At 39.5% G+C, this 24611-nt stretch overlaps 3 protein-coding genes across 4 annotated transcripts; all 3 read right to left on the reverse strand.

Annotated features, from left to right (window-relative positions):
* Nucleotides 1–55: 55 nt before the first annotated feature.
* mustn1a (musculoskeletal, embryonic nuclear protein 1a) lies at nt 56–1234 on the reverse strand. The gene is made up of 3 exons (XM_040028746.1): nt 1097–1234; nt 868–994; nt 56–554 (listed from the first exon to the last, which is right to left on the reverse strand). The coding sequence occupies exons 1-3, from the start codon at nt 1103–1105 to the stop codon at nt 457–459; spliced, it is 234 nt and encodes a 77-aa protein (XP_039884680.1). The 5' UTR covers nt 1106–1234; the 3' UTR covers nt 56–456.
* An 876-nt stretch (nt 1235–2110) lies between these two features.
* Nucleotides 2111–5777, reverse strand: rft1 (RFT1 homolog). The gene is made up of 10 exons (XM_040028744.1): nt 5489–5777; nt 5304–5389; nt 5097–5219; nt 4729–5020; nt 4504–4638; nt 3390–3650; nt 3153–3297; nt 2956–3061; nt 2608–2857; nt 2111–2488 (listed from the first exon to the last, which is right to left on the reverse strand). The coding sequence occupies exons 1-10, from the start codon at nt 5549–5551 to the stop codon at nt 2324–2326; spliced, it is 1626 nt and encodes a 541-aa protein (XP_039884678.1). The 5' UTR covers nt 5552–5777; the 3' UTR covers nt 2111–2323.
* Nucleotides 5778–6409: 632 nt separating this feature from the next.
* On the reverse strand, nt 6410–22018 carry prkcda (protein kinase C, delta a). Of its 2 annotated transcripts, none has more exons than XM_040028742.1 (18): nt 21787–22018; nt 19167–19301; nt 18824–19023; nt 18676–18742; nt 18216–18369; nt 17117–17148; nt 15928–16013; nt 15207–15336; nt 14743–14843; nt 13678–13774; nt 13374–13504; nt 12897–13070; nt 12699–12790; nt 9698–9760; nt 8757–8895; nt 8449–8637; nt 7488–7616; nt 6410–7396 (listed from the first exon to the last, which is right to left on the reverse strand). In XM_040028742.1, the coding sequence occupies exons 2-18, from the start codon at nt 19273–19275 to the stop codon at nt 7238–7240; spliced, it is 2052 nt and encodes a 683-aa protein (XP_039884676.1). In that variant the 5' UTR covers nt 19276–19301; nt 21787–22018; the 3' UTR covers nt 6410–7237. The 2 variants fall into 2 exon arrangements, with proteins under 2 accessions (XP_039884676.1, XP_039884675.1); XM_040028741.1 differs by having other exon boundaries at nt 19167–19296; nt 21787–22017.
* Nucleotides 22019–24611: the final 2593 nt, after the last annotated feature.

Here is a 24611-nt window from a genome sequence, read left to right on the forward strand (position 1 = left end):
AGTAGTAAAGTTTACTAGCATCTCACTGTAATAACAGACAGGCAAGAAGAGACAATTTGCATCATTTCAAGAGATTTTATTGCAAAGTAATTTCATCGTTGCTGAATAAATCTGTCTTTCTGTTCATTATTATTATCATTATTAAGGTTTTTCTGAAGTGTACTGCATACACTACTTTATACTCCCACTCTGAAACTTCTGGTGTAACAAAAAGTCGTATCAGACAGATCAACAAATATCTGTTTTAAACACTGAAACTGAGTCCATCAGTTAGGCACCTTTCTTAAAATTCAAGGAACTATCAATATAAATCTGGTGTAAAATTTTGTCATAATGAAATACAGAAAAAGTGGGCTTTAAACAAGATTTTCCTTGGGTTGAAGTAAGACAAGAAAACAGCTGATCCAAACACATGAACATGGAGCAGGTGTGATTCAGCCACGGTCAGGTTTTCTCCTATTTCCTGATTGGCTGGCCTGAGCGAGTGTTGAAAGCAGTCTCTGCTCCTGACCTCGCTCTGCTGAACACAGAGGGCGCAACTTTACCCATTTTCTCTGTGAAGAACAGGAAACAGCAGTAGGATATCTCACTGTAAATGCAGCAGTAAAGAGGATTATGTAAGACAAATATTTGCTCTGTAAGTACATTGTGTCCCGCTCCGTGTCAGAGGGAACACTGTGACAGGAATCTCCCATCATTACAACCCCTTTCTTTTTTTTTCTTCTTCTCTGTATATGGAATGGAAACTTGAGCATCATGAGAAACGCCCCTCGCATTAACTCACAGCTGCAGTGTGGTCTTAGCTTAACCAAATACAGAAAGCAGAATAGTTTCATTCGCTCTCATCTGCTGGTTTAGTGTCCTTACCACACTCCTCCATTACTTCCATTGTCTTGCTCTTGGGAGGCCCGGCAGCACCCAGCTTGTTCTTTGCTTCAGTCAGGTCTTCTTCTCTCACTTCAGGACGCTGCATTTGCTCATCTTCCTGATTAGGCTGAAAGGCAGTAAAGGGAAAGTAAAACACATAGAGGTTACTGACAGTCCCCGTGTCTGCAACAATTATGCCCTGTTTTGAAAGCTCAAACACTGCTCTTACTTGAGACATGATTGTTGAGTAGCTGAAGATGGCCTGGAATAAATTCTTTCAGCGGGCTCTCTTTCTCCAACAGGCCGAACTCAACACACACTCTCATATATATACACAACCTAACAGTGAGTCAGTCTCCAGTGGGCAATAACTCTGTTCCTAACACATAAAAAATGACGTAATGAGGGAACTGACTCCTCCTCTTGATCTCTCCCTCCTATTTTTCTCAGGGTCTGCTTCTTCCTTAGAAAATGAAACACTTCTACCACTTGTGGCATTACTTTTTGTCGAATAAATCGGCGGTGTAGGAATCTTGCAAGCGTGGTTGGGCAGCTGCTTTCTAACAGCGCTGACAATAAACAAGCCACGCAAATTAAACTCAAAGTTTATAAGATGTGAATCAAGAGATAAGTACTTGATTTTCTTAAGAGGAGACTTAATTTTTCCTGCTGTGAAAGAATGTCACCCCACCCACACACCCACACACCCATCCATCCATCTTTGTGAAAAAATTGCTGGGGTGATGGGATAGGTTCATTTTCCATAATTACATCATTATTCAACCCCACGGAGACCCCAAATTCAGTGGAAATTAGTTTAGGGGCAAGAAAAGCAACTAAATGGCTGTCTTATCAGACAGGGAAACAATTACAAAGTAGCTGAGTTGACTTAAGCACTGAACTCAAACTTTTCTTTCTAAAAAAAAAGGGGGAAAAAAATACTAGTGCAAATCAAGGCTCAAGAACGTAACTACTTCTCACAATATAAACAAAATATTTGGTCAAAGTAAGGTAGCAGAAGTCAAGCATTTCATTTCATTTTAGTAAACATGTTGTACTGCTTCTTAAATACAACTCTACTCCAATCAGTCAACGCTGAGAGCGCCTGCCTTAGTTTGTGCACAACTGTTTCACCAAAACAGCTACAGAGGTAGGTGAGCAACACAAACGCAGTATTTAAAACCAAACTTTTTTCCATTTAATTCCTGGAAAAACACCACAGATATAAATACAGTGTTCATGGTCATTGTGTAAAACAATAAAGAGTTTTATTAAAATACATCCACTTTTTTAAACCCACAACTAAATTCATTCATTTTTTTTATATAAAACTCACAGATTCACACACGCTCATGACACATGTGAGGTCCTTAGAAAGAAAAGGTTGTTCCCCGGCTCAGTTTGTAGTGGAAACGCACGACTTCTTTGAGTCAGGTGTAACAGTTTTACGTCTAATTTAAGTGCGCTTCTTTCTGAATCGAGGCAGCAGCTGAGTGCTCACAAACTGAACAAGCTTAGTCTCTGTGAGAAGAACAGCTACAACCACACCAAGCAGACATATTGCCCCCACGCCGATATGGACGAGCCTCAGAAGCAAGCCGCTGTCGCAGCAGAAAAAAGCCTGGAGACAAGAAAACAGATGCTCCAGTTAGGATCACAGACTTCTACAGAATAAAAATAATAATAAGTATGTTTACTAAAAGCACAGCTTAAAAGTTCCTGTTTTGAGAAAAAACAAACCTCAGAAACTGCTGTGACAACTCCACTGACGCCCAAGGCCAGCAGTATGAGAGGGGAGGGCAACAGGCCTCGCAGAGGTTTCCACCGACTCAACTGGAAGTACCGGTGTATGTAAAGCAGGCTGTGTAAGATACGGAGGCCCATATTGAGGCAGTTTGCCAGTATGAAGCCAACACTGCCAGCCCAACCTGTCAGTACGTATGACAGGACGAGGAAGGAGACAGACAGGGCTAGCATGATGAAGTTGTACCTGAGGACATAAACTCCGTGTTAAATGACAGTTTACACGCTATAAAATAACTGTGTGTCTATGTACATATATATGTGTGTGTGTTTCTGCATTCTCACTTGTCAACCTCTTCTTGGCTCATGACAGCAAAAACAAAACACTCTGTTACACCATTCACAGCAAGCAGGAGGACATAGCAGCTGTAGCATTGCAGCAAACTGGGCCCTAAAAAATAAAGTAACACATTTTACAAATTCCCAGCAAAGCAAAATGTCATATACTGGTGTCTCCTGTCCCCGGATTCTAGCTCACATACCTGACCCACTACTAAGGAGAGAGCCACCATAAATATCCAGAGCCAGGTGAGAGTATGCATAACCAAACACTGTGATAATCAGACCAATCACCAGCACCAGTTTCAGCAGGCACTCCAGGACCTCTGCAACAATGGCAACTTCTTCCTATAACAAAAACCAGCAAAAAGAGGTCAAATCAACAATTCCAGCATAGCCGCTCACAAACATTTGTTTGAGATAACGTCCACAGTTCAGACCTGTTTCTGACTTTTGACATTGCGCCCTCTCTCCAGCACTTTGGCAAAGAATATGTAGAAGCTTTCTTCAATTGGCAAGAAGATGAAGCGCGCCACCATGGAGCCCAGATTATTGACGATATCATAAACACCCTGATCTCCAAAGCTGAGGACGTTCAAAAAGGTCATGACGTATCGCTCACCCTCGGTCAGGATCTGCTTCAGGAAGGATTGCTTGAAGAAGCTCCAAGTGAGCCGCGCTAGATTCCTGTCGACTAACGGCTTTAAACACAGAAAAAGGTTAAGAATGTCCGCCGTGAATAGTAACCAAAATATAATTAATAATCACAAATAATCAGATTTTTACAACATTTTCTGCTTGACTGTCTCTAATTTACCTAAAACATTATAGCACAAAGCTTGGATATAAATGTTTAGCTTTATATGCTAAATACTTTTCTAGATTTTTTAATGGCCTATCCACCCACTTTCAGGCCTTTGTTTCCCTGAGGCATCTGAGGCAGTGTAACCCAAACCTAACCTTAACGCCAGAACTTCCACAGGCAAGCAGGGATCAGATAATCATCATGCTGACTGCTGCAACGAAGGCTGCTGTCTATGATATTGTAATATACATGAAAATGATACATTGTTGCATTTATTTTAAACCTAATCTGAATGATTTGATTCCTTCAGGGCAGTGTGCATGCCTTAAAAGTGGGTCTCAAAAATGAAAACTTTGCACAAAATAGAGTTTTCTTCTATTCAGGTTAGACTGTCTGCTATTGTTTTTGTGGTACAAATTGTCATATTTGCTCTACCAGCATGAAAGTTGAATGGTAATGCCATTTTCTTAATTTTTGCGACTAGGAATTTCATAAATCAGAAAGATAGATCGATAGATAGATCAATAGATAGATCGAGAAAGAGAGAGAGAGAGAGAGAATGATTTGATCTTCAGTGCGAATATTTCACAGCAATCATCACATACATCCAAACTTTGTACCATAAATTTAGCATGCAAATTTGGAGATGGTCGAGCAGAAGGCACACAGTGATTTCAGATGCAATGACTCAGTGTGACTTTGATGGGATCAGTGATGAGTAATGCATAATGACGTGCAAGGTCAGGTACCTCTCCATACTGTCTGCAGGGCAGCAAATCTCTAACACGGCGCAGTGGGAAACTATTCCTCGCTGCCTCTTTGGAACCCAGGAAACGAATGAAGTAAACAGCATAGCATAGCACCAGGATCCCTGTGTACACCAACTAGAAAAAGTGAACACAGCACAAAGTCGTGAAAAGTTCAAACAAATATCTGCAGAAATAAAGCAGCTGATACTTCAGTTGATTTCTTACATGAGCAGCAGAAAAGATGTAAAGGCCCCATTCACGGGAAAACACCACCAGCACCACAGTTATGCTGCACTTTGCGATCATTGCCAAGCTTTCAGCCACCACTTTCAATCGGACAAACATGTGAGCTTGAGCCAAGACCCACAAGGGTTCCGCCAGGAGCTCCTGCACCCCAGATAAGGCAAACAGCACCACAGCAGGACTGTAGTAAGGGACAGTGTGAGCATCTGGGACCTCTAGGAGCCAAAGCCACACATATGACAGAAGTACTGCCCATAACACACCAAGGGGTACCCTGAAAAATTAAAAATAACATGTGAGCATCAAAAACTGAAAATCAGAATGCCTATTTTATCATCTAATCAACTCACGTCATCCATAGGAGATTGATAACTGGTCTCCAGCTGTGGTTTTTGCCCGATTGCCCGCTCAGACAGGCCCTCCGGAAAGCCTCTCTGGACAGAAACACTAATGTGGAATACAGCAGTGTAAGCCTGCATAATAAAGACACACGTAAGGACACATGTTACAGCGGCTGGAGCCCGAAAACCATTGTGTTGTTTTCCTGCAAACTTTACCTGACATTGACCACCCCAATCAGCTCTTTGGACACAAACCGCAGCGTAAAGGCATTCAGAAGAAAGGTGAGCACACGGAACATTACCTGAGGACATAAAACCGGACAAATAAATGAATAAATAAATAAATAAATAAAAAAAATACTGCAAATGCTCAACACACATCAACTACCGTGTTTGTTTACCTGTAGCAACACATTATAGGACGCTAGAGTGGACACACTCTGCAGTATGTCCTGAGAGCTCATTTTGATCTTCCTTTGGCTCTGTGAAAACTGTAGTCATGTGTGGAGTATACCAGGTGTCCGCTGCTTTCTACGAAGAAGAATCATAATGCTGCCATAGTGTGGGAACTCTTATCTCGACCGCATTACAAACCGGCGGCACCAGACATTATTCCAGTAGAGCAACTATGAGCTGTCAGTTGTGCCCGGCAGTTAAAGCTGTGGATCGTACACCAATACTTCCGTAGACATTTTACGCAAGCGCATTACGTAGTGACGTCACGCAACGTTGCTTTCACCCTAGTGCCACTAGATAGCGTCATAATGCTTAGGAAAAATCTATAGATGAAATCAAAAATTAATGCTCGGGAATTTATTATGTACTACAGGTCCACGTGGACCACGTGTTTCTGAAAAATGCATTACTGGTTAATATCTCCAAATTCGACTTTCTGACTCAAACCTTGGTTGTTGATGTTTTAGTGGCAGAAACAAGCATCCATAGGGTCTCAATATATTCGCTATATAAACACATATATGCATTTCTGATAAAAAATAATAATAATAATAATAAGTTACGGGAAAACGTGTCTAATATTTCCTGTCCAAATAAAAAGATTTATTAACAAATAGAAAAAAAAATATTTTGTCGACTGATACTGATTCTTGTTTTGGTTTGTTTATGAATCAAATTTAATCAAAGGATAATGGGTTGTTGATCAGATCCAAAACGCTTTTAAGTGAAAAGCCTTCAAAATTTTAATTTAATTTATATAAAGATTATATTGCTTTAGATCGCCTCCAGTCCAGCTCCTGAAAGTCAATTTGTTTAAAACCTTTTCTATTACGTGCACTTCAAAATCACACAAAAGGAGCACAGACTTGGGAGTTTATGTTTTATTAATCATATGGGAAATATGGAGACAGTAAAAAAAAATACATCCTTTGCAAACCAATATACATGTTAACAACAATATACATAAATATTATATACAGCGTTTAAGTGGCTCACCAATTAGTCATTTCACTACTCTTTTTGTACCCATGGCTGCACTCATTGCACCTCCATCCACAAAACAGAACTTTTCTGTACAGCTGAAAACAGCTGGAGCATTAAAGTTTGATCATTACATGGCACTGTTCAGTCAACTTTACAACCACAAGTTCTTCTTAGTCAAAGGCAAGAAGTTGGATGTTTGAAATTATAACATTCATATTTAAGCCACAATGCTAAGATTGATGGATTTTTCTTGGTCTCAAATCTCTAAACATGCAGTCACCTCATTCACAAATACGACCTATATCTGAAGCATGAAGTAAAATTAGTTACTGTAGCCTTTTTCCTCCATTTCATATTTTCTATCCCCAGTGGAGATGATTTTCAACATGAACGGGAAACATGATGGCAGCAGATGGTAGCAATGACGTCAAGTGGAATGTAAGGATTTTTCAGACTCCCACTCCCACAGTATATTATTACTCACACAGGTCTTCATAACCTACACAAATAATAAGCATGCACATAAATGAAACATCCACATATATATATATACAGTACACGGGCCGTTTGTTGTTTGATCGTACCCAAGAATAGTTTGTGCTTAAAATAAGGTGAAACAAATACTGATTGTGAAACAGCTTGCTCATCTGCAAGCAGGCAAACTGTTCCATAAACATGAGGAGAGTAACATGAGTCTGACATGGATGACATCATTTTTCTAAAAGATGCTCCATCTTGGGGTTCATGAATGAAAACCCAGCAAATGCCGACTGGTCCATGGAATCTATGAAGTTCTTATCACTGTAGGAAAGACGAGCCTTCTCGCTGAGGAACTCCCGGTCAAAGTTGCTGCAGTCATTCGGCGCTTTCTGGAAGTTTCCACAAACAAATCTCAGCAAAATGTAGTCATAGCACAAGAGCTACAATTTTTAAATCCTCAGTGACGTGTGTGTGACGTACCACTTTGGGTTTGAAGGGGGGCTCAACCTCTCTCATTTCCAACGCCTGCCAGTTAATGCTCTTGAAAAAGTTGTGTAACCGGATATTACCCACAATTCCTATCCTGCGAGTTGGGTCTCTCTCAAACAACTGCAGGGAAGGAAGGTCAGAAAGGTTGCATAAGGAATATATGTGATCATGTGTCAAACACAAAGGATTTTCAGTTAAATGGACTGCTTATGTTCTCAGACCGTACCAGCCAGGGACTGAACTTGGTGCTTAATGTTCCCTCCACTCAAGTGCATCAACAAGCTAACTTTTTTACCGTCATTTCCTACTCCACAGACAATCTAAGTTATTCAGGTCAGGACTCTGCGAGGTCTTACAACTGGCAGAGTAACTGCAGGTGGAGTAGACCATATTAACAATGGATATGTTGCACTAAGTGTGACAATTCGAACTTGTCCAAATACTTTTTGTTAATATTTGGAGGGCTTTTGGATGCTCCCTCAAAAGAGAGGCTGATTTCATTTCACTAAACCTCAAGCAAAGCTTTAGCTCAGGCAGGCCACAAAGGCAAGTCTTGGAACAATACCAGCAGACTAGCTGATCCCAGTATTAGCCCACACCAGCAGAGGACTAAGCTCAGTTACCCTAAAACCCTTTCAAATGGTTATTTCATATAGGGTATGAAATGTAAGCTGCTGTTTCTTGCCCACTGTTTCTGTGCATTTGCAAGCTGCTTCTTTTCATGTTTCTGACTTGTTCAATGTCCAGTCTGTTGCCAGTGACACAAATACTAGTTTACCTAATACTTTGTGAAATAAACACATGAAACTCACTTGGATGAGTGATAAAATATTGCTCCCACTGAAAACGCTACGTCCAGATGAACAGAGTCAACTTTTTGGGACTCATGGACATTTCGTGTCTGAACGCTTTTTGGGGTTATTATATTTAGTATTAAAGATATGATACAAACCCGCTCAAGCAGATCTTTTGACTCCTTGCTGATCCATCGGGGATAATGGGGAGTATCCATGCGAATGGACTCAAACAGCTCATCCTCATCATCTCCATGAAAAGGTGACTGACCAATCAGCATCTCATACAGCAACACCCCAAATGACCACCAGTCAACTGAGAATGAGTATTTCTGTCCCAGCAGAATCTAAAGTTAAACAAAAAATTATAAATAACAATTAAACCAGACAGACGTTTAAAAGTTTTGTTTTTAACTGCAGATTTGATTATTTCAGCACAAGAGAGAATTTTGGAAGAAAACTGCACCTCTGGAGCGATGTAATCAGGAGTGCCGCAGAAAGTTGTGGCGCGATTGTCGCCAAATACATTCTCCTTGCACATGCCAAAGTCAGCAATCTTTATATGCCCATCGCAGTCCAGCATCACATTGTCTAACTTAAGATCCCTGAAAATGAATAAAAAGTAGAACCAAGTTAGGATATAAACATGAGCTATTGTGATGATAACGTTTTAGAAAACTATTTTGTGTTTGTTAGAACAGAATTTACCACACAAATAACAACTTACAATAAAAGGTTAAATAAACTTTTAAAGGGATTAATGTTTGATTACAGATGCATTTGCACTTTGAACTGTGAGATTTTTTACACACTACTATTCGCTACACAAAGCAGCAGTTTTGTAAAATGCAGTAATTATATGAGTTTCTTTGAGGATATTGAATTTTTACTATGCTTTTAGGTGATTTCACTATAATTAAAAAAAACAAAATTATGCAGAGATATGAAAGGTCTTTGAGATATGCAGTCCAATTGAGTGGTCTACTGTTTCTATGTTCATTTACTAGACATTTTGTAACAGTTATCTTAGTTTTGTTTTGTACTGAAATGTCAGGAGTCTGGTTTTCTCAGTGTAACAAATAAACACATTTACATTTTCCTCTTCCCAAAATCTTTTTAAAAAATTTTAAATCACATTTTTGTACTACATCCAAGTCCACAGTTTTCATAACAGCCCTTGCTCAATGCATGCCACACAATAATAATTAAACTTTCAGGGGAAAAAAGTGTCAAAAATGCGTGGGATTACCTAACTAAACAAGATTGGAGACTTTGCAAATTCATTTTCTCATTACATTTGCAACTGAAATCATTGGCGCATTAAAAAACAACAACAAAATAATGTAAAGAAAACAGATTTTTAAGTGTATTTTATATTCATGTGAAATTCCTATTCTGTGCTCTGACCTGTAGATGATGCCTTTGGAATGTAAAAACTGAAGACCACAAATGATCTCGGCAGAGTAGAACCTGGCAAGACAAAGGAGTCAGAGACAGAAATATCAGACACTCATCTCTGATGGAAAGCTACAGGCCTGTGCGGAGCTATCTCAGTACATAGCTGGCAGCTTAACACTGGTGTAACTGCAGACTCATTTCAGTGTACACCTGAATTATTGAAGAGGACATTTGTATGGAGTAGGAGACAGGTGAATAACACTCTCATAATGTGAAACCCAAGAGCTGCTGCGAGCCGAATGATTAGCCTATCGCTGACCTGCTTCTCTTGTCATCTGTGTCGAGTGAAACAACCAGGTCCGGAGAGCACACAAAGCCATCTCTCCAGCCCAGTTCCTGCACAGTGACACTAAATGACCTGCTGAACAGGACTGAATAGACTGTCGATATCTCTCACTTAACATCATTAGAAATGCAGTCCTCATAGAATAGGAGTCAGACAGTGCAGGCATATGTACAAGAACGTCTCAACCTGGATCACGAAGAACAAAACAAAAACACACAGTTGTAAGAGGACACCTCGATATGCATGCAAGCTGAAGGAAAGTTGAAATGGTGCATGAAACTAGTCTTTGTCAGGTTAGCAGCAGCCTTTGTGGTGGCAACGAGCTTAACTGAGACTCTGCAGTTCAGTCACTGCCAAAGGAAAAATGTTGCATAACCAGATCCAGCACATGCCTTATATTCTGTGACAGCCTGTGCAGCAATATACAACACGACAGTTTAGACACATTAATCTTGTGTGTCATCAAGTTTACAGAAACTATTCTATTGTAAATAAGTCACCAGAAGATTATGTATATTGCAGGTACTAGACAACTTCCTGACTGGCATGGCGGTGGAAGTGCAGGTTGATGGAAGAATATTGCTTTGTCTTTTTCACAACAATAATGAGCATTCCTACAGAAATAAGAGGAAATGCCACTGGAGGAACAGATAGATAAGAAAATGAAAGGAGGGGATCAAAGCCATATCTCACCTCTAACAGTGCAGGAAATTATGTTAATGGCATGAGATTGACAAGGAAATGAGCCTAATGAGTGTGCAGTTACGTTTTACAGAGACATAGCAACAGGGTATATTTCAGATCCCTTGATTACCATCAACCGCTTTCAGACAGTTCGGGTGAACAGGAATAAATCCAAGTGTAATAAATAAAGATGTGGATGATTTGCCACTTTTATTAACAACAGATGGTGCCACCCTTGTCACATTACTGTGAAGGAACGCTTCTGCAGCCCACATATTTAACATGGGGCTACTTCCACACTATATACCCACAGACTTTTCACATGCCAGATTGGCTGTTGTTTACATCGCGCTCTCCAGCAAACTGGCAACTCCGTGTGACATCATCCACACTTGCATTGAGACTACGGACTATGCATCCCAGTGATTTCTTGTAGTCCTGTGTTGTGTTAGGCTTTTGGGATTTTACAACTCGCCAGTATTAGAGCTGTTACAAAATAATTTCCCTGCAGAGAATATTAAAGTCCTTATTTTAATCCATCCATCCTCATTTGTTTAACACTTTAAATGTGTATAAATGCATCATCTACAAGCATCCTATTTTTTTTTTTTAGTTTAAACAACCAACCTGCTCCAGCATGGCTATAACAGGCAATGTTATAGTCATGGTGGAGCTATGCTGTTTGTCAGCAAGATAGGCAAAACTACCAAAGTTAACTTACATAAAGTGCACTGCATAAAGAAGCAACAGCTCATAGCATGAGCTTGCTGCTCTTACTGATATTACCATTCAGTCTTCAAAAACAATGCATGGTTAACACCACAGACTGTAAGCATACATTTAAATTAAAGAAAATTTGTTTAATTAATTTACTGCTTTGCTGGAATTGACTTAAATTCGGTCTTATGAACCACAGAATTTCTGCTGTCTTGTTGAGGCATGTTTGTTTTAAGCATTAACATAAAAAAAAGATGCAAACACGTAAAGGAATGAATAGTAGGGAAATAAAATAGCCCACTCTCTCTCTCACTCACTGAGGATAAATTACCCAGAGTGAATACAGTCACTGAGTGAGGAGAATTCTAGAGGATGCCAACAAAGGATCAGGTGTCAGTGTTTGCAAAGTACAAAATTACTCCTGTCATCTCAAAGGTACTGGACACAGCCGCTGATTTAACTACAGGAGATGTAAGATCAGTGACTAAGCACAACAGTTACAAAGCAGAACATGAAGCATTTCAGTGGTTTATAAGAAAAAAATCCAGCGAATGCATTCAGTCTTAAAGCCCGACTGTACACTCTTTGTATTTTTCTGCTACATACAGCCAAATTCTGTCAAAAATCTTCAGCCAAAACATTACTTTTCAAAAGATTTCTGCACTCAGTGAATTAAATTTATAACTGACTAAAAAGCAAGAATTCCATCGGTTCTAAACACCACATAACATGATTATTACTCTCATATTAATCTCTCTGAATCCTTAGCACTTGCTAAGAAATGTCAGCAGGTTTGTAAAAGTGTAATTTAATTTAAAAAAGTAAAAGTTTAGTTGGCAGTCAAGGTGCCACCAGATTTTGGATTCATGACGCTTTATTTCACCAGCTTGCGATTGTTTTTCTCTGGAGAGATTCCCATAGTGTGCTGAGAAGTGGGTGTAGTAACTGATATCTCCCCATACACAAACATTAAGAGCTGTTCACTCCTTACAAGGCCTGTCTTCTAAAGAACAGGAGCTAATAGATGCCAGCATTGCCCCAGTCCTTCAGACTTTATACATCATATAAAAGAAAACAAGATGCAGGCTAAAAAAGTGACAAAGAGACAATAAACATATGCTCATCTTTACAAGTATCTTCTGTAAGTGTGAGTCTCTGGGCAGCTAGACAAGCATGTGAGCACTGAGTAAGGATGGCAGGGATTGTGTTTCCACTGAGTAACGTACAGTATGTCACGATGGCTGTGTGACAGGTGGAACTCACGTGGCTCTGTAGAGCTCAAAGCGCCCTTTTTCCTGAATGTGAAACATCAAGTCACCTCCATTCAGATACTCCATCACAAAGAACAGATGCTCCTAGAGAAACATTTCATTTTTTACTATTAAAGGCACAACGATGTAATGTAATGTAACTACTGATGCAGAATAAAATACAGTCATTAATGACATGGAGGGGAAGTACCTTGGTCTGAAAGGTGGAGTAAAGGTGTGTGAGGAAGGGGTTTTCCCAGGCTAAAGCCAAGACTCTTTTCTCTACCATCGTGCACTCCACATCATCATCCATAAGCACTACATCTTTCTTCAGAGCCTTCACAGCAAAATACTCTCCACGCCCTTTCAGCTCTGCCAGCAGGACCTACAAAGAGACGAGAAGAGAAGAGAAGAGACGAGAAGAGAAGAGAAGAGAAGAGAAGAGAAGAGAAGAGAAGAGAAGAGAAGAGAAGAGAAGTATTAGTATTTTAATTCGCTGGTTGATGAAACACCCACGGTCCATGTAATAATTTCTATAAGAGAACTACAGCCTCCATTGTAATGATGACAGCTGATATGGGTTGACTTGAGTGTTGTTGGTTCACTTATTTATATTCTCTCTTTTTCTCTCTAGTTTTTAAGACAGCAGTCTCACAGTTCGTTTCACACTGACGTCATTGCTCCGTACCTTTCCAAAACTGCCTTTTCCTAAGACTTTGTGGAAGATGAAGTTGTCCATGTTGATCTTGGTTAAGTGGGTAAGACGAGACGGTACCCGTGGGATGGAACCTTCCCAAAGTTTGCCGTATGTCGACCCATCTAATGGACAAATACATTACCACACACAGAAATGACATATTTACACAATTATCTCAAACCTTTGCATATTTTCTGCAGTTTTTATTTGCATAGCATTTGCTATCAGTACAGAACTTTAACTTTCTGCTTGAATGTTTGGAGGAAAAAGCACCAACAAATAAAGGCTCACTCACCATTGATCTCAAGTCCAGCAAGTTTATTCACTTCATCATAGATTCCAATATCCGGGAGATTAGGCAGATTTGGATCTGAACGGCGAGTGGATGGTTTCTGATGGAAAAAAGGAAGAAAAATAAACACATAAACAAAAAATAAACATGAAGAACTCAAACAACTGTTTCCTAACAATGGTCAACTAACAGCCGTGGTACATTTGAGTCAAAAACTTGTTTGATTCTTCTCTCTTTAACTGTCTTCAAAACTAAATAGATTTTGGGTTGAACGACAGGCCTGTAAAGACAGAACAGAATGAGTCAGGCGTTTAGCACAGAAGGGCAGGAAAATTAGGTCAACACACACCAGTAACTTTGAGTTTCACATTCCAGTGAAACAAATAAGATACTTTTTTGCTAGTTAGTTATTATTAATCAGCTTGTTATCTTTCCACTTCAGGTAAGAAGCCTGAAGTGGAAAGTTTGGGTGAACAAAGAAAGTTGATAACTGTTATCATGACACCCATTATCTCTAAAACCAGTTTGAGCCAACAAACACAAGCATCTCTGTGTACTGGCAACATTGCAAGCTAAGTGCCTAGATTTGATTTCAGATCTATCTGAATCTTCTCTATCCTTTCAAAACGAACATTTACACATTATGATAAATAATGTAAATACTTCAAGAATTTAAATGCTATTTCATTTCTTAAATGATGATAAAATATAGAGATGTAGTTATAAGGCTTAAGTATTCATTTTATTCAGAAAGTTGATAAAGTTATAAAGAAATTTGCTGCTAATATGTTTACTAATATTTCTGGAAAACATCCAAATAAGTGCCACTACACAGAAAACAGAACAGCAACAACCAGTTTTTAAATAATCTTTTTTATATAAAATTTAATAAAGTGCTTATCTACATTTGTTATTCGTTATCATTCTGAGTCACAAAATCTCCAAGAGCAAAGTTGCGTTAGCAGAATGACACCTGAGTCACACTTCTTTCTCATTGTAATGTCATCCATCTTGATGTGGACTTGAATACCAAAAGATACAATCCACTGAATGACTCACTGAACTCACCTGACTGACTTGTGTGAGGGCTTCGGCTAGTAGTTTCTGATTGATACCACAAAGGTTGGCTACTTTGTCCTGACACTTGTGATGGACATTCATGGCGCAGTCTGCAAAGAGAAAAAACAAGTCTACACTGAAAAAAAATATTCTTGGGCCCCATAAATATGAAGCAATAATTTTGAGTAAAATAAAAATGAAATATATAAAACTGAAGAGTTATTTTTTTAAAATAATCATTAAGGAAAATATGCTTAGAATAAACTAAATGTATTTCAAAACGGTAAATTTAATTTGACCAAATCCATTAAATTTAATGTTTTACATGTTTTACATGTAAAAAAATACACAGAAAATTTACTTATAATTAAGTTGCTTAAAGTCAACATTTTAGGCGTAAATATTTTTTTAGTCTGTAGAGTACAGAAGCACACGCTCCTGTAACCATCCAGTCAATCATGTCTCTGCTGTACCTTCACACTTCAGGCCTTGCTTGACCAGACCCCACAGAAGGCTTCCACAGTGGTCACAGAAGGTGGGACTCATGTAGTTGTTGATCTTGAAACGATGCGGCATGTCGATTTTAAATCGCTCCTTCTGGAACTTTGGGCACGGAGAAGATTCATCATTGCTATGTATGACCAAAGGACTCACGCTCACAGGCCTGTAACATCTAGCTTTCCTGCGCACCTTCCTCATCCTTTTTTTCCCCCTTGTCTTCTTCTTCCCTCTCTAACTTCAATGTGTCAAAAGTCACTACAGCACTGTGTAAAAAAAATTCTCAGAGATTACAACTTGTGGGCCAGATCTGTTCCTGTTAGTTGAATTTAAAGTATTTCCCTAAGACCACACCCCATCTGTTATTCCCACAATGCGTGGGGGTGCAGTGCTCATTCCTGTCACTGCTATCTAGGTTAGCTGGACTTTGATTATCCCCTAATATTGATGGACACTGAAAAATGCTTCACTGGAAGTGGAAACTAACAGGTATGTGCCTTTGTGTTAAACCCTGACCGAACTATACACTTTAATTTGATAAACGAATCATTGTTGATTTGCTAAGGAGGAATACATCAAAATCGTAAATCACAGAGGAAAAAAAGCCCACACTAAACTGACTATTGCGCACTAATTGGGACACATATGGCGAACACTAACAGTACATGGTGTACAGAAGCAATGTGTGTTACACACCACAGTATCCCGACTGTTGGCAGCAGTACCAGTACATCTGCCGATGATTTTGTCTATACATTTCTTGTGGATGGCTGCATTACATTCTGAGAAAAAGAAACGATATAGCAGATTAATACTCTAGTTTTTAAGCTGTACACACACATGCTTTCATAAACACAAAGCAGTGATTTTGAATAAAATTCAGCGAAAATATGTCAAATCAAAATTTATATAATTAATCTTGCAGGAAAATGGTAGTCCACTACATTTCTTTTGACCAGACTCCTTTAAATCTATCATTTTACCTTGTAAAAAAAATTACATGGAAATATTTCAGCAATCAGCAATTTTTTGAGTGCATAACGGTAAAAGAAATGAATATGCACATTTCACAGTTTGCTTTTATGGTTAAGTAGACATTTTTTATGTTTAACATCTCAGCCATTCTCACTCCCGAGATGTGATATACTCACGATATGTTAAGTCCCGAGGCATTCCTGAGGAACGCGAAAGCATAAGAACGTGTATTTTGCTGCGCGCCTGGTTATAGATGAATTCCAGTAGAATGCCGGTAATACACATTCCAGCCATGTATTCTAGCCCTAACCATAAACTTATCCCGAACCTTAATCAGCACTTTGATGACATTAGATAGTGTTTTCTAAAGCAATTTAAGTAAAATGAACGTACATGTGTAGATTCATTTCAAACGGTTCTCATGTTTTCTCATGTTTCCTCATTTTTCCGATCTCACAATTTATAATTTATATATTCTGTATTCAGTTATGAAGGCTCTAATTGTTGTTTGCGAGCTGCCGTTTAGATGCTTGTATGTGCCCGGGGCTGTTGATGGGTCTGTATGCAATGATGGGCGTAGCTGCGGGAAGTTTATTGTTTTTTTTGTTGATGAGTGAGTATAGGGGTGGGATTTAATAAGTTTTCTTCGTCCCACTCCTTTTTCAGGCAATTTTTGTTTTTTGTTTTGTGCATTTTATGTTCATATATAGGTATTTGTTGTGCCTGAAAATGAACAAATAAATGAAATGAAATGAATAGGGACGTGTTGGGTGCCGGAAGCGTAATATACAGACGATTTGTCACCTAGCGTAAAATGTAACGCTTTGGGAGTGAGAACGTGTTGAACATCTATGTTGCTGTTTTAGCTATAACACAATGTATTGAGACTTTTTTAATGAAGTACACTTACGTCTGCATTTATAGCCTTGCTTGTTGAGTCCCCTGTGTGAGACAAAGACAGGTTTTGTGAATGATTTCCCAGTTTATCACTCAAAAGCAATAAGGAACAGGTACTGCATTGCATACACTTTCTAACTTGTAAATTCTATCTTAACTGTGTGGTAACGATGGTGATTAAGTCTCATTAAGGTTAAAACACTTCATAGGAACAGGCCCTGATTTGCTACTCTACCTAAGAATATTAAAGTGCATAATACAAGTAACATAACCTCCCAAAAGCATAAGTCTCCTACCTTTAGGGTAATCTTAGAGCTACACTAACAATCCCTCTTCCATCAAGTAGAGTGAGTAAGTACAGATGTGTGAGGAAGGGGTTAGTGGTAGTACTTTATTTCTGAACTTCATTTAACTAACGTGGCAACAGCAATCATTGAGAAAGCTAATGGTAACAAGGATGTGTGGAGCTCAGTAAGATGGAAAAGTACCAGCGGGTGGTCAATAATGGGCTTAAACGAGATGTTGGGGTGTATATTTATCATTTCCTAATCTGAAATAAAATAAAGTGAAGTCAGATAAGATAGGATGCCTCCTATATTTAGACTTTACTTCTGTAGAATCAATTTGGGAAAATAATGTTAGGCTTATCTAATATTAGGCCTAAAATAGTACATTTCTGTAATGTGGCTCCAAATAAAGTATGTAGTTTTGTGTATCTTTTTGCACAAAATTTCCAATTTCATCAAAATGTGCTTCATATCAGATAACTGGACAACTAAAGTCTTCAAAGGAAAACATGAGCATTCTATATATAACATCAAGAAAATGGGTCATCAAAGTCTTGGGTCATGGTCTGGCAAACAAAAATAGTTATTGAGAGTTTCTGCCAAACTATGTCAGGGGATTGTCCTCACTTCTTTTTTAATTAGAGAGCTCATATTTCCAGGAACTGTTCACATTAAAAGTGTCACATACAAAACAGTGATCTAGAAAAAGAATTACAGTCTTAATCAGAAATAAGTCTGCTAATACTAAATATCCACAAGTTCCTGAACACTAGATTCTCAATATCCTGTTTCCTAATTTGATGAAAGTTTTAGACGGGCACTGACCAGACAAATTCTCTGCACACAGAGCAGAAAGTGGGCTGTCTGAAGAAAGTTGCAATGAACTCATGGTTCTTGATGAAGTGTATTTTGGCCTGCTTTATGGCCCCGCGTCTACGGTTCAGAGTAGGAGCTTCCTCCTTCACAGGCTGCTTGCTCTCTTCCAAATAAAGAGAGAAAAACAAGTCAGTCATATACAACACTGTGACAGAAAAAGAGAGGTCATATTACAGATTTGTTACAGACTGATAGCCTTATGATTGTAGTAGGGAATCACACGTTAAAGTGTGTGTAAGGACTACATTAAATTAGCAGCTGAAAACCAAGTTAGATGACTGGTGTGGGTGAGGGGGATACCCTTCTAACTGTCTTTGAAGGGGCTGCAAAACATACTTAAATAAAAGGAAATGCATAGAAGAGAAAATAAAAATAAATAATATAAAAATATAAAGTAATTTAATCTCACCTGCATCTGCATCCTCCAGAAAATACTGCACTGCCATCATTACTTTTCCTGAAGGATGGAGATCCACCTGAACACAAAATATAAGTACAGTTAAACAGGATCCTGACATTTTGCTCTTAAAGACAAAGGACAGTGTGCAATGACTTACCCAGAATTCAGCACGCCCGTTGGCTTTCTTGCAGCGCTCAGCAAGGACAGACACACCGACAGACACTTCAGCCAGCGGCTCCTCCGCTGTCTTCATCAGCAGTACCTCGAGCACACGACCTTCATAGATGTGTGCATCAAAAGTGGACTTCCAGGCTGGGTACATGGTGGGTTTACGCTGAACCAGGGTCTTCCCTCTTTCTGAGAAGCAGATGGGCAGATAGAGGAAGTAGAAAAAATATTTTTGGCATGTTTTCAATTTAAACAAAATAAGATAACATAATTTGTGTTTGTTGTTTAAGCAGAAGTAGAGACTTCTGCAAAAGACAAAAAAATGATCTCACCAGTTGTCAAGGCTTCCTTCATCTTGATAGCACAGAAGGGTGGGTCAGTCAGAGGAGGCAGGATACCCAGGTCGTACGAGTTAAAGGCAATCCTCAAGAAAGGAGCCATGGTGACAAGTACCAGGATCGCCTGTTCTCAGACAAGAACAACCACATTTTTATTACTGTTAAAGTGCATCATTGCATTGTCTCAAAATATTGCAAAATGTCAAGCAATAGTGCTAAGTTCTATCTGAGCATTTTGACCCCAAACAAAAAAAAAAGACAGAAGATAAGATAAGCGGTCTTTTTACTGGTATTTGAGAATTTCCTGTCACTAAGCGAGACACCTGCAATGAGCAAAATTTGCCTCTGGCTGCAGCACAAATTTGTATTTTGCTTTCTCTCACTGCAAGATTTACTCTGACTCAATTTTTTATGGTGGACTGGCTATTACTCCAAATGACTGCTTGTTGGAAGCAAGTTACGCACACATTTAGTACATGACCTGAATTTTATGTCATGTATATATTTTCCATATTTTTCCTAACTGAAGAGAAAAAAATCATTCACTTTTTTACCTACAGAGGAAATACCTGAATAACTGGATTTCTTTTGCATTAGAAGTGAAATTCCAGTGGTGACACATAATGAGCGATCAATGTCCCCCTTTGTGCTGGGTGCTTGTTACCTCACGCATGATTTGCTGCTTGCATAACTTCACAAGTGTTGCAGACAGTGCCACAACTTTTCTCTATAACAACCCAAACACCAATAGTTTCAGTATGTGCAATACATTAGGTAACCCCTGTTAACTGTTACACCCATGGAGTCTTTAATTATTATTTTCTTATTGCCACTGATACACATTTAAAATGTGAGCACAAAGTCACATTTGTTTGGTTCCTTATCACTATGCGTGCAGTTTCTGACAGGTTGCAGCTGCAACACCAGAGGTGTTTCCTAGCACTACAAAGTCAGAGCTAGTCTCAACATGTCACTGATCCAAATGCATGCTGTGCTCCAAAGAAAGCCTAGCTGCTATCACAAGCCTGAAACTGTAACCGCCTACACTCAGACTCAGAAAAGTAAGACGGAATAAAAGATGCAGGCAAGTAAAAAAGCATGCAACCATTTTCACTCACGTACTGCTGCTGGGAGCTGTGATGCCAGGGCTTTTGGGAGTTAATCAACAGCAGGCATGCTGTGTGTTTCAGGCCAATAGTGATTGATTTCCCAACCAGCTGTGAGCAGTTTCAAATTATCCTGTCTAGTTACCTCCCCAGCATACTGTAACTGGTAAACATCCCCTAGAAGCTTGTTATTCAACTTTATGTTGTCTACTTCCTAATGTCTGACCTAACAAACCACACAATTACTGATTTCTGTTATTATTGCTTAATAATTGTATCAAAAACCATTACACGCTGTTCATTCACAAAGGCAATGTGTTAAAATCATTACAAAAAATAAACCCCTGAGCACTGAAACATAATTTGATGGCTGTACTCTCCTCTGAACCTTTGCTTAATTTAAAGTTCAATTAAAATTTTAATTTTCTTCCACACAGAAGAATACTAACATCGCTTTTACTGACTGAAATGGTAACATAATACCTGATTCTGAGAGCCTGACTGTGTTTCATCGTGGTATGAAAAAGAGCCTGTCTTCCTCGATGTAATTACCCCCTCATAAACACTTTTGAACGCCTCATGTGATCGCGCAGAACACCTAAACCATTGCTGAGGTTGACACAGGTCCTATCTAGATTTGAGTCTTACGCATAATGAAAAACTAAACTCTGACGGTCACATTCACCGAGAATCAGTCAGTGCATCTGATTCTCTCTTTATTCTCTAAAGGATGTGGTCGATTGTCAGTTGGCTGAACGCAGATGTCACCTCACGTCTGACTCAGACAGCAGCTTGCAGCCAGATTGTCTTAATGACAAGTAAATAACTGTTCCTTCTCCCTTTTCTCCCTTTTCTTCTTTTTATCTTTACTCCTCCATCCTTGATGTCCAGACCTGCTCACATTCCTCCTCATCCCCGGTGATATTCTGTCACTTAACGGATTCCACATAAGCAGAATTACCGACATACTGCATGCAGTTACTGGCAACCCGACTGTGTTAAGACAGGGCCGCAGATGCTTGCAGATGTTCCAGTCCAAAGGGGTGGTGGGTATAGATCAGTAGGTCGCGATAATTCACCTGTCAGTACCTTTTGTGACCCCGTAGCGTCAGCAAGTGTGACGGGGTCACGGATTCCTGTGCACTGTTTCACTGAAGCAGCTCCAGTCGCTACTCGGAAAAGTTGTCAGGGGTTATTATTTTAACCAAAACAGCTGTGTAGTGCCAGCTGCCTTGTTGACTTTTCATAGAAATGAAACGTGTCTGGCTAAACTTTCACTACGCTACAACAGCTAACGCTTTCAGCGAGGAAGAAAAACTGTAACCAGTTAGCCAGGGTTTAGCGTTACTCGCCTCACCCTCACAGTGAGGTTTTCCAAAGGATGAAAGAAGCAGACGAAGCGGTACTGTTTTCTGTAACTTTCTGTAAAGTTTAGACGTAAAACCCGTACTTTGCTACTAAAAACCCACTCGACTGAAGCCTGAAAAGGATTGTAATGGCAGACTCACCTTGTCCTGCAAACCAGGCGGTTGTTCTCGACGAAAGTTGCTCTTTTTCTTCCTCTAGTGTTTTTTTTCTCTCTGTGATTCCGTCGATTGAGGAAGTGTGGCGCGCGCTCGCAGCGCAGGGGCTTTCTTTGCAAGCTGTGACGTTTACCTGGTATGCACACAAACACACACACAGACACACACACTCACTCCCCCCCTCTCTCTCTCTTTCAGACACACAGACTCACACGGGGTAGTCTGTGAAGCGGTGGCGGGGCACTGTACACTTAGCTGCCCTCATTGAATTTAGGGCCGTGCCACTTACCATAATACTTTTTTTCTTTTTTTCTCCCCCCTCAGGGGTGGGAGTATTCCCTTAACACACACAAACACAGCACAGATGCAGGCAAATACACACACAGTCTATCACTTTTCAGTCACGCGTGTCACTTGACATGTAAGCCTGTTTGAAGTTAACGGGCGTGTTCGTCACAGCAGACCTGTTGATCATATATGAGGCTATATGAGTTATAAATATGAAAAAGCGACCCAACACATTATAACTGTGCATAAAGATCCGCATTGCTGGTGAGTATGCCCTAGATTACAGTATGTGGGGGAAGAGTCTTTTTTTTTCCACGTGAAGTGTTTGTGTGGCAGGGGGTGGGGTCACGTGGCTGGGACTGTAGGCTGCGGGGGTAGTTTTGAGGTTTGCGCTAGGTTTTGCTGGTGAGGAGGTGGCAGATTTGGCTCCGGTACCAAGAAGGATCTTTTCTTGTTCTAAACAGGCACTCCAGATTATCCACACTCTTTATTTGTTTCATGCCTGTGTTCACCCCCACACATGCACACATAGATCTAAATAATTGTATGTCAGCACAAGTAAGGGGGGGTTAAGCCCAACTTGGTATTCATCGTCATCTGATTAGAGGCAGCTATAGAACATACTGGCTGATTGAGGGCCTAATTCCTCCAGGATGAGTCATAGTTCAGTGACTGGGAGCAATAAGTAATTGCTGCTCTGTGTCAAAAGGGAAGGAAAAAAAACCTGGACAGGAGCAGGCTGGCAGGGCACAGGTGTACCGGTGTCCCCCTCACTTCTCTGTGGATTTACATAACAAGCAGATTCTGACTCATGGTAGACACAGGAAGTCTGCAGACTAGGTGTGTGCACTAAAGACTTCAATGCTCACCGACTCTTCTGACTCTCACTGAGGCACCCTCAAAGCTCAAGAAACCCTGTTATTCTGTTCTTTTTCCAGCACACGCATGCACACATACACACACTGTGATGATCCACCAGTGGGATTCATAGGCTGGAGAACAGGCGGATGTTAAATTGAGCCTGCAGAGATGGAAGAGAGAATGATCATCTACATAGAAACTCCTTATGCATGCAGATGATGCATATGGCTATGTGGCTCTGTGGGCTAGGAAGCTAAGGAAGAGGCTTCGTCATTTGAAGCTGAGGTTTCTTTCATGGGTTTTAGTGCATACTCAGTTGTGAGTTTATTATTTAAATGTTTATTATGGTCAACTACAGGTGTAAGACTTTTTTTTAAAAAATTATTTTGGCCGTCAGGTTATTCAAAGCTGCTTCTTTTGTTGCTGTAAATAGAGGATACATTTGAATTTTAAATTTAGAAAAGATTATTTTCTCTATTTTGTACAATTCAAAAAATCAAATGTAAAAAGGCACATCATAACTGCTGATTTAAGCAGCATAGCATCAGCTATAAAATAGGAAGAAAAAAATTTGGGGGTGCCTGACAGTTGCAGATAAAGACTGTGTGATGAATCAGTTTCATGCATAATGCTAGAGAGACACAGCAGCATCTCCCGATTGCTCTGTGGAAAAGACATTTAGAGCATTTCCATTTACAAGTATTAGGATAAACAGATCGTTTCCCATGTTTAAGGGATAAGTGTGTAACATCAGCTTTCTTGCTTTTGTGGCGGAAACTCCACCACAACTTAACTTTGTGAATTAACACAGTTAATGTTATTAAATCTGTACAAAAACAAAGTGGAAAAGCAGCGCTTCATCGTTTTTATGGAGGCTATATAGAATAAACCAGCGGGTGCTTGAACTCTGTGTTGGTTGCAATTTCCTCCAGCTAATGTATTGTCTGTTACAGAGATGTTTGATTCATACAACCCAAAATTCACCAGCTGGGTTGGACCAGTGAAACTCTGCTTTCTGTCAGTGTAATGAATTTTACCTACACATCTGCTCCCTGAAATATCTTAATATCAGAAAAATAAGTGAAATTTGACCAGTATGTCTCAGTTTTTCTGCATAATGCAGATATGGTACTGGGGTAAATGAAAGAAATCTGCCAGCACTACTCTTTGGGCTTACATTTTAAAATTACTCATTGCTCAGCCATTTACATAGTAGATAGTGAAAAACAAGAATTTATCTGTCACTGGCAATTAATTGTTTTGAAAACTGTTGCATTATTTATAAAAAAAAAAAAAAATACTATTAAAAGCACAAATTCAGTTCAGTGGAGTGTTGGCCCAGTCCTATTTGGGCCACCAAGGCTTATGTTTGATTCCCATGGTCTTCTAAATAAACTCCAAGCAAACTACAACTTGATGTTTTTACACCTGAAGTGCAGTGCACAAAAAGAAAAAATAAAGCCTTCACGTCTGGATGAAGGGCATGAGGGTAAAACATTGTGATGTTTGTTGACAAGGTTACCTTTTCACTTCTGCGTTTTCAACTAGAAACAAGATTCTTGTTAGTGAGCTCCATAGATTTGAAAGGCATTATTTGTTTGCTTTGAAAATCTATTTGTTCCCCAGTCGTCACACTCTTTAACCTATCAGGCTTTTCCTTA

Source organism: Simochromis diagramma, unplaced genomic scaffold (genome assembly GCF_900408965.1).
Source record: "Simochromis diagramma unplaced genomic scaffold, fSimDia1.1 OVJJ01000483.1, whole genome shotgun sequence".
NCBI lineage: Eukaryota > Metazoa > Chordata > Actinopteri > Cichliformes > Cichlidae > Simochromis > Simochromis diagramma.

Coding starts and splice junctions, on each gene's coding strand:
- prkcda (XM_040028742.1), bottom strand. CDS start 19,275: ATGGCTCCTTTCTTGAGGATTGCCTTTAACTCGTACGACCTGGGTATC. Junction 18,743..18,823: donor ACGGGCGTGCTGAATTCTGG/GTAAGTCATTGC, acceptor TTTTGTGTTCAG/GTGGATCTCCATCCTTCAGG. Junction 7,397..7,487: donor CCCCCTTCAAACCCAAAGTG/GTACGTCACACA, acceptor GGAAACTTCCAG/AAAGCGCCGAATGACTGCAG.
- mustn1a (XM_040028746.1), bottom strand. Junction 555..867: donor GGAAGTAATGGAGGAGTGTG/GTAAGGACACTA, acceptor TGTTCTTCACAG/AGAAAATGGGTAAAGTTGCG.
- rft1 (XM_040028744.1), bottom strand. CDS start 5,551: ATGAGCTCTCAGGACATACTGCAGAGTGTGTCCACTCTAGCGTCCTAT. Junction 5,220..5,303: donor ATTGGGGTGGTCAATGTCAG/GTAAAGTTTGCA, acceptor TTTATTATGCAG/GCTTACACTGCTGTATTCCA. Junction 3,298..3,389: donor ATGTCAAAAGTCAGAAACAG/GTCTGAACTGTG, acceptor TTTTTGTTATAG/GAAGAAGTTGCCATTGTTGC.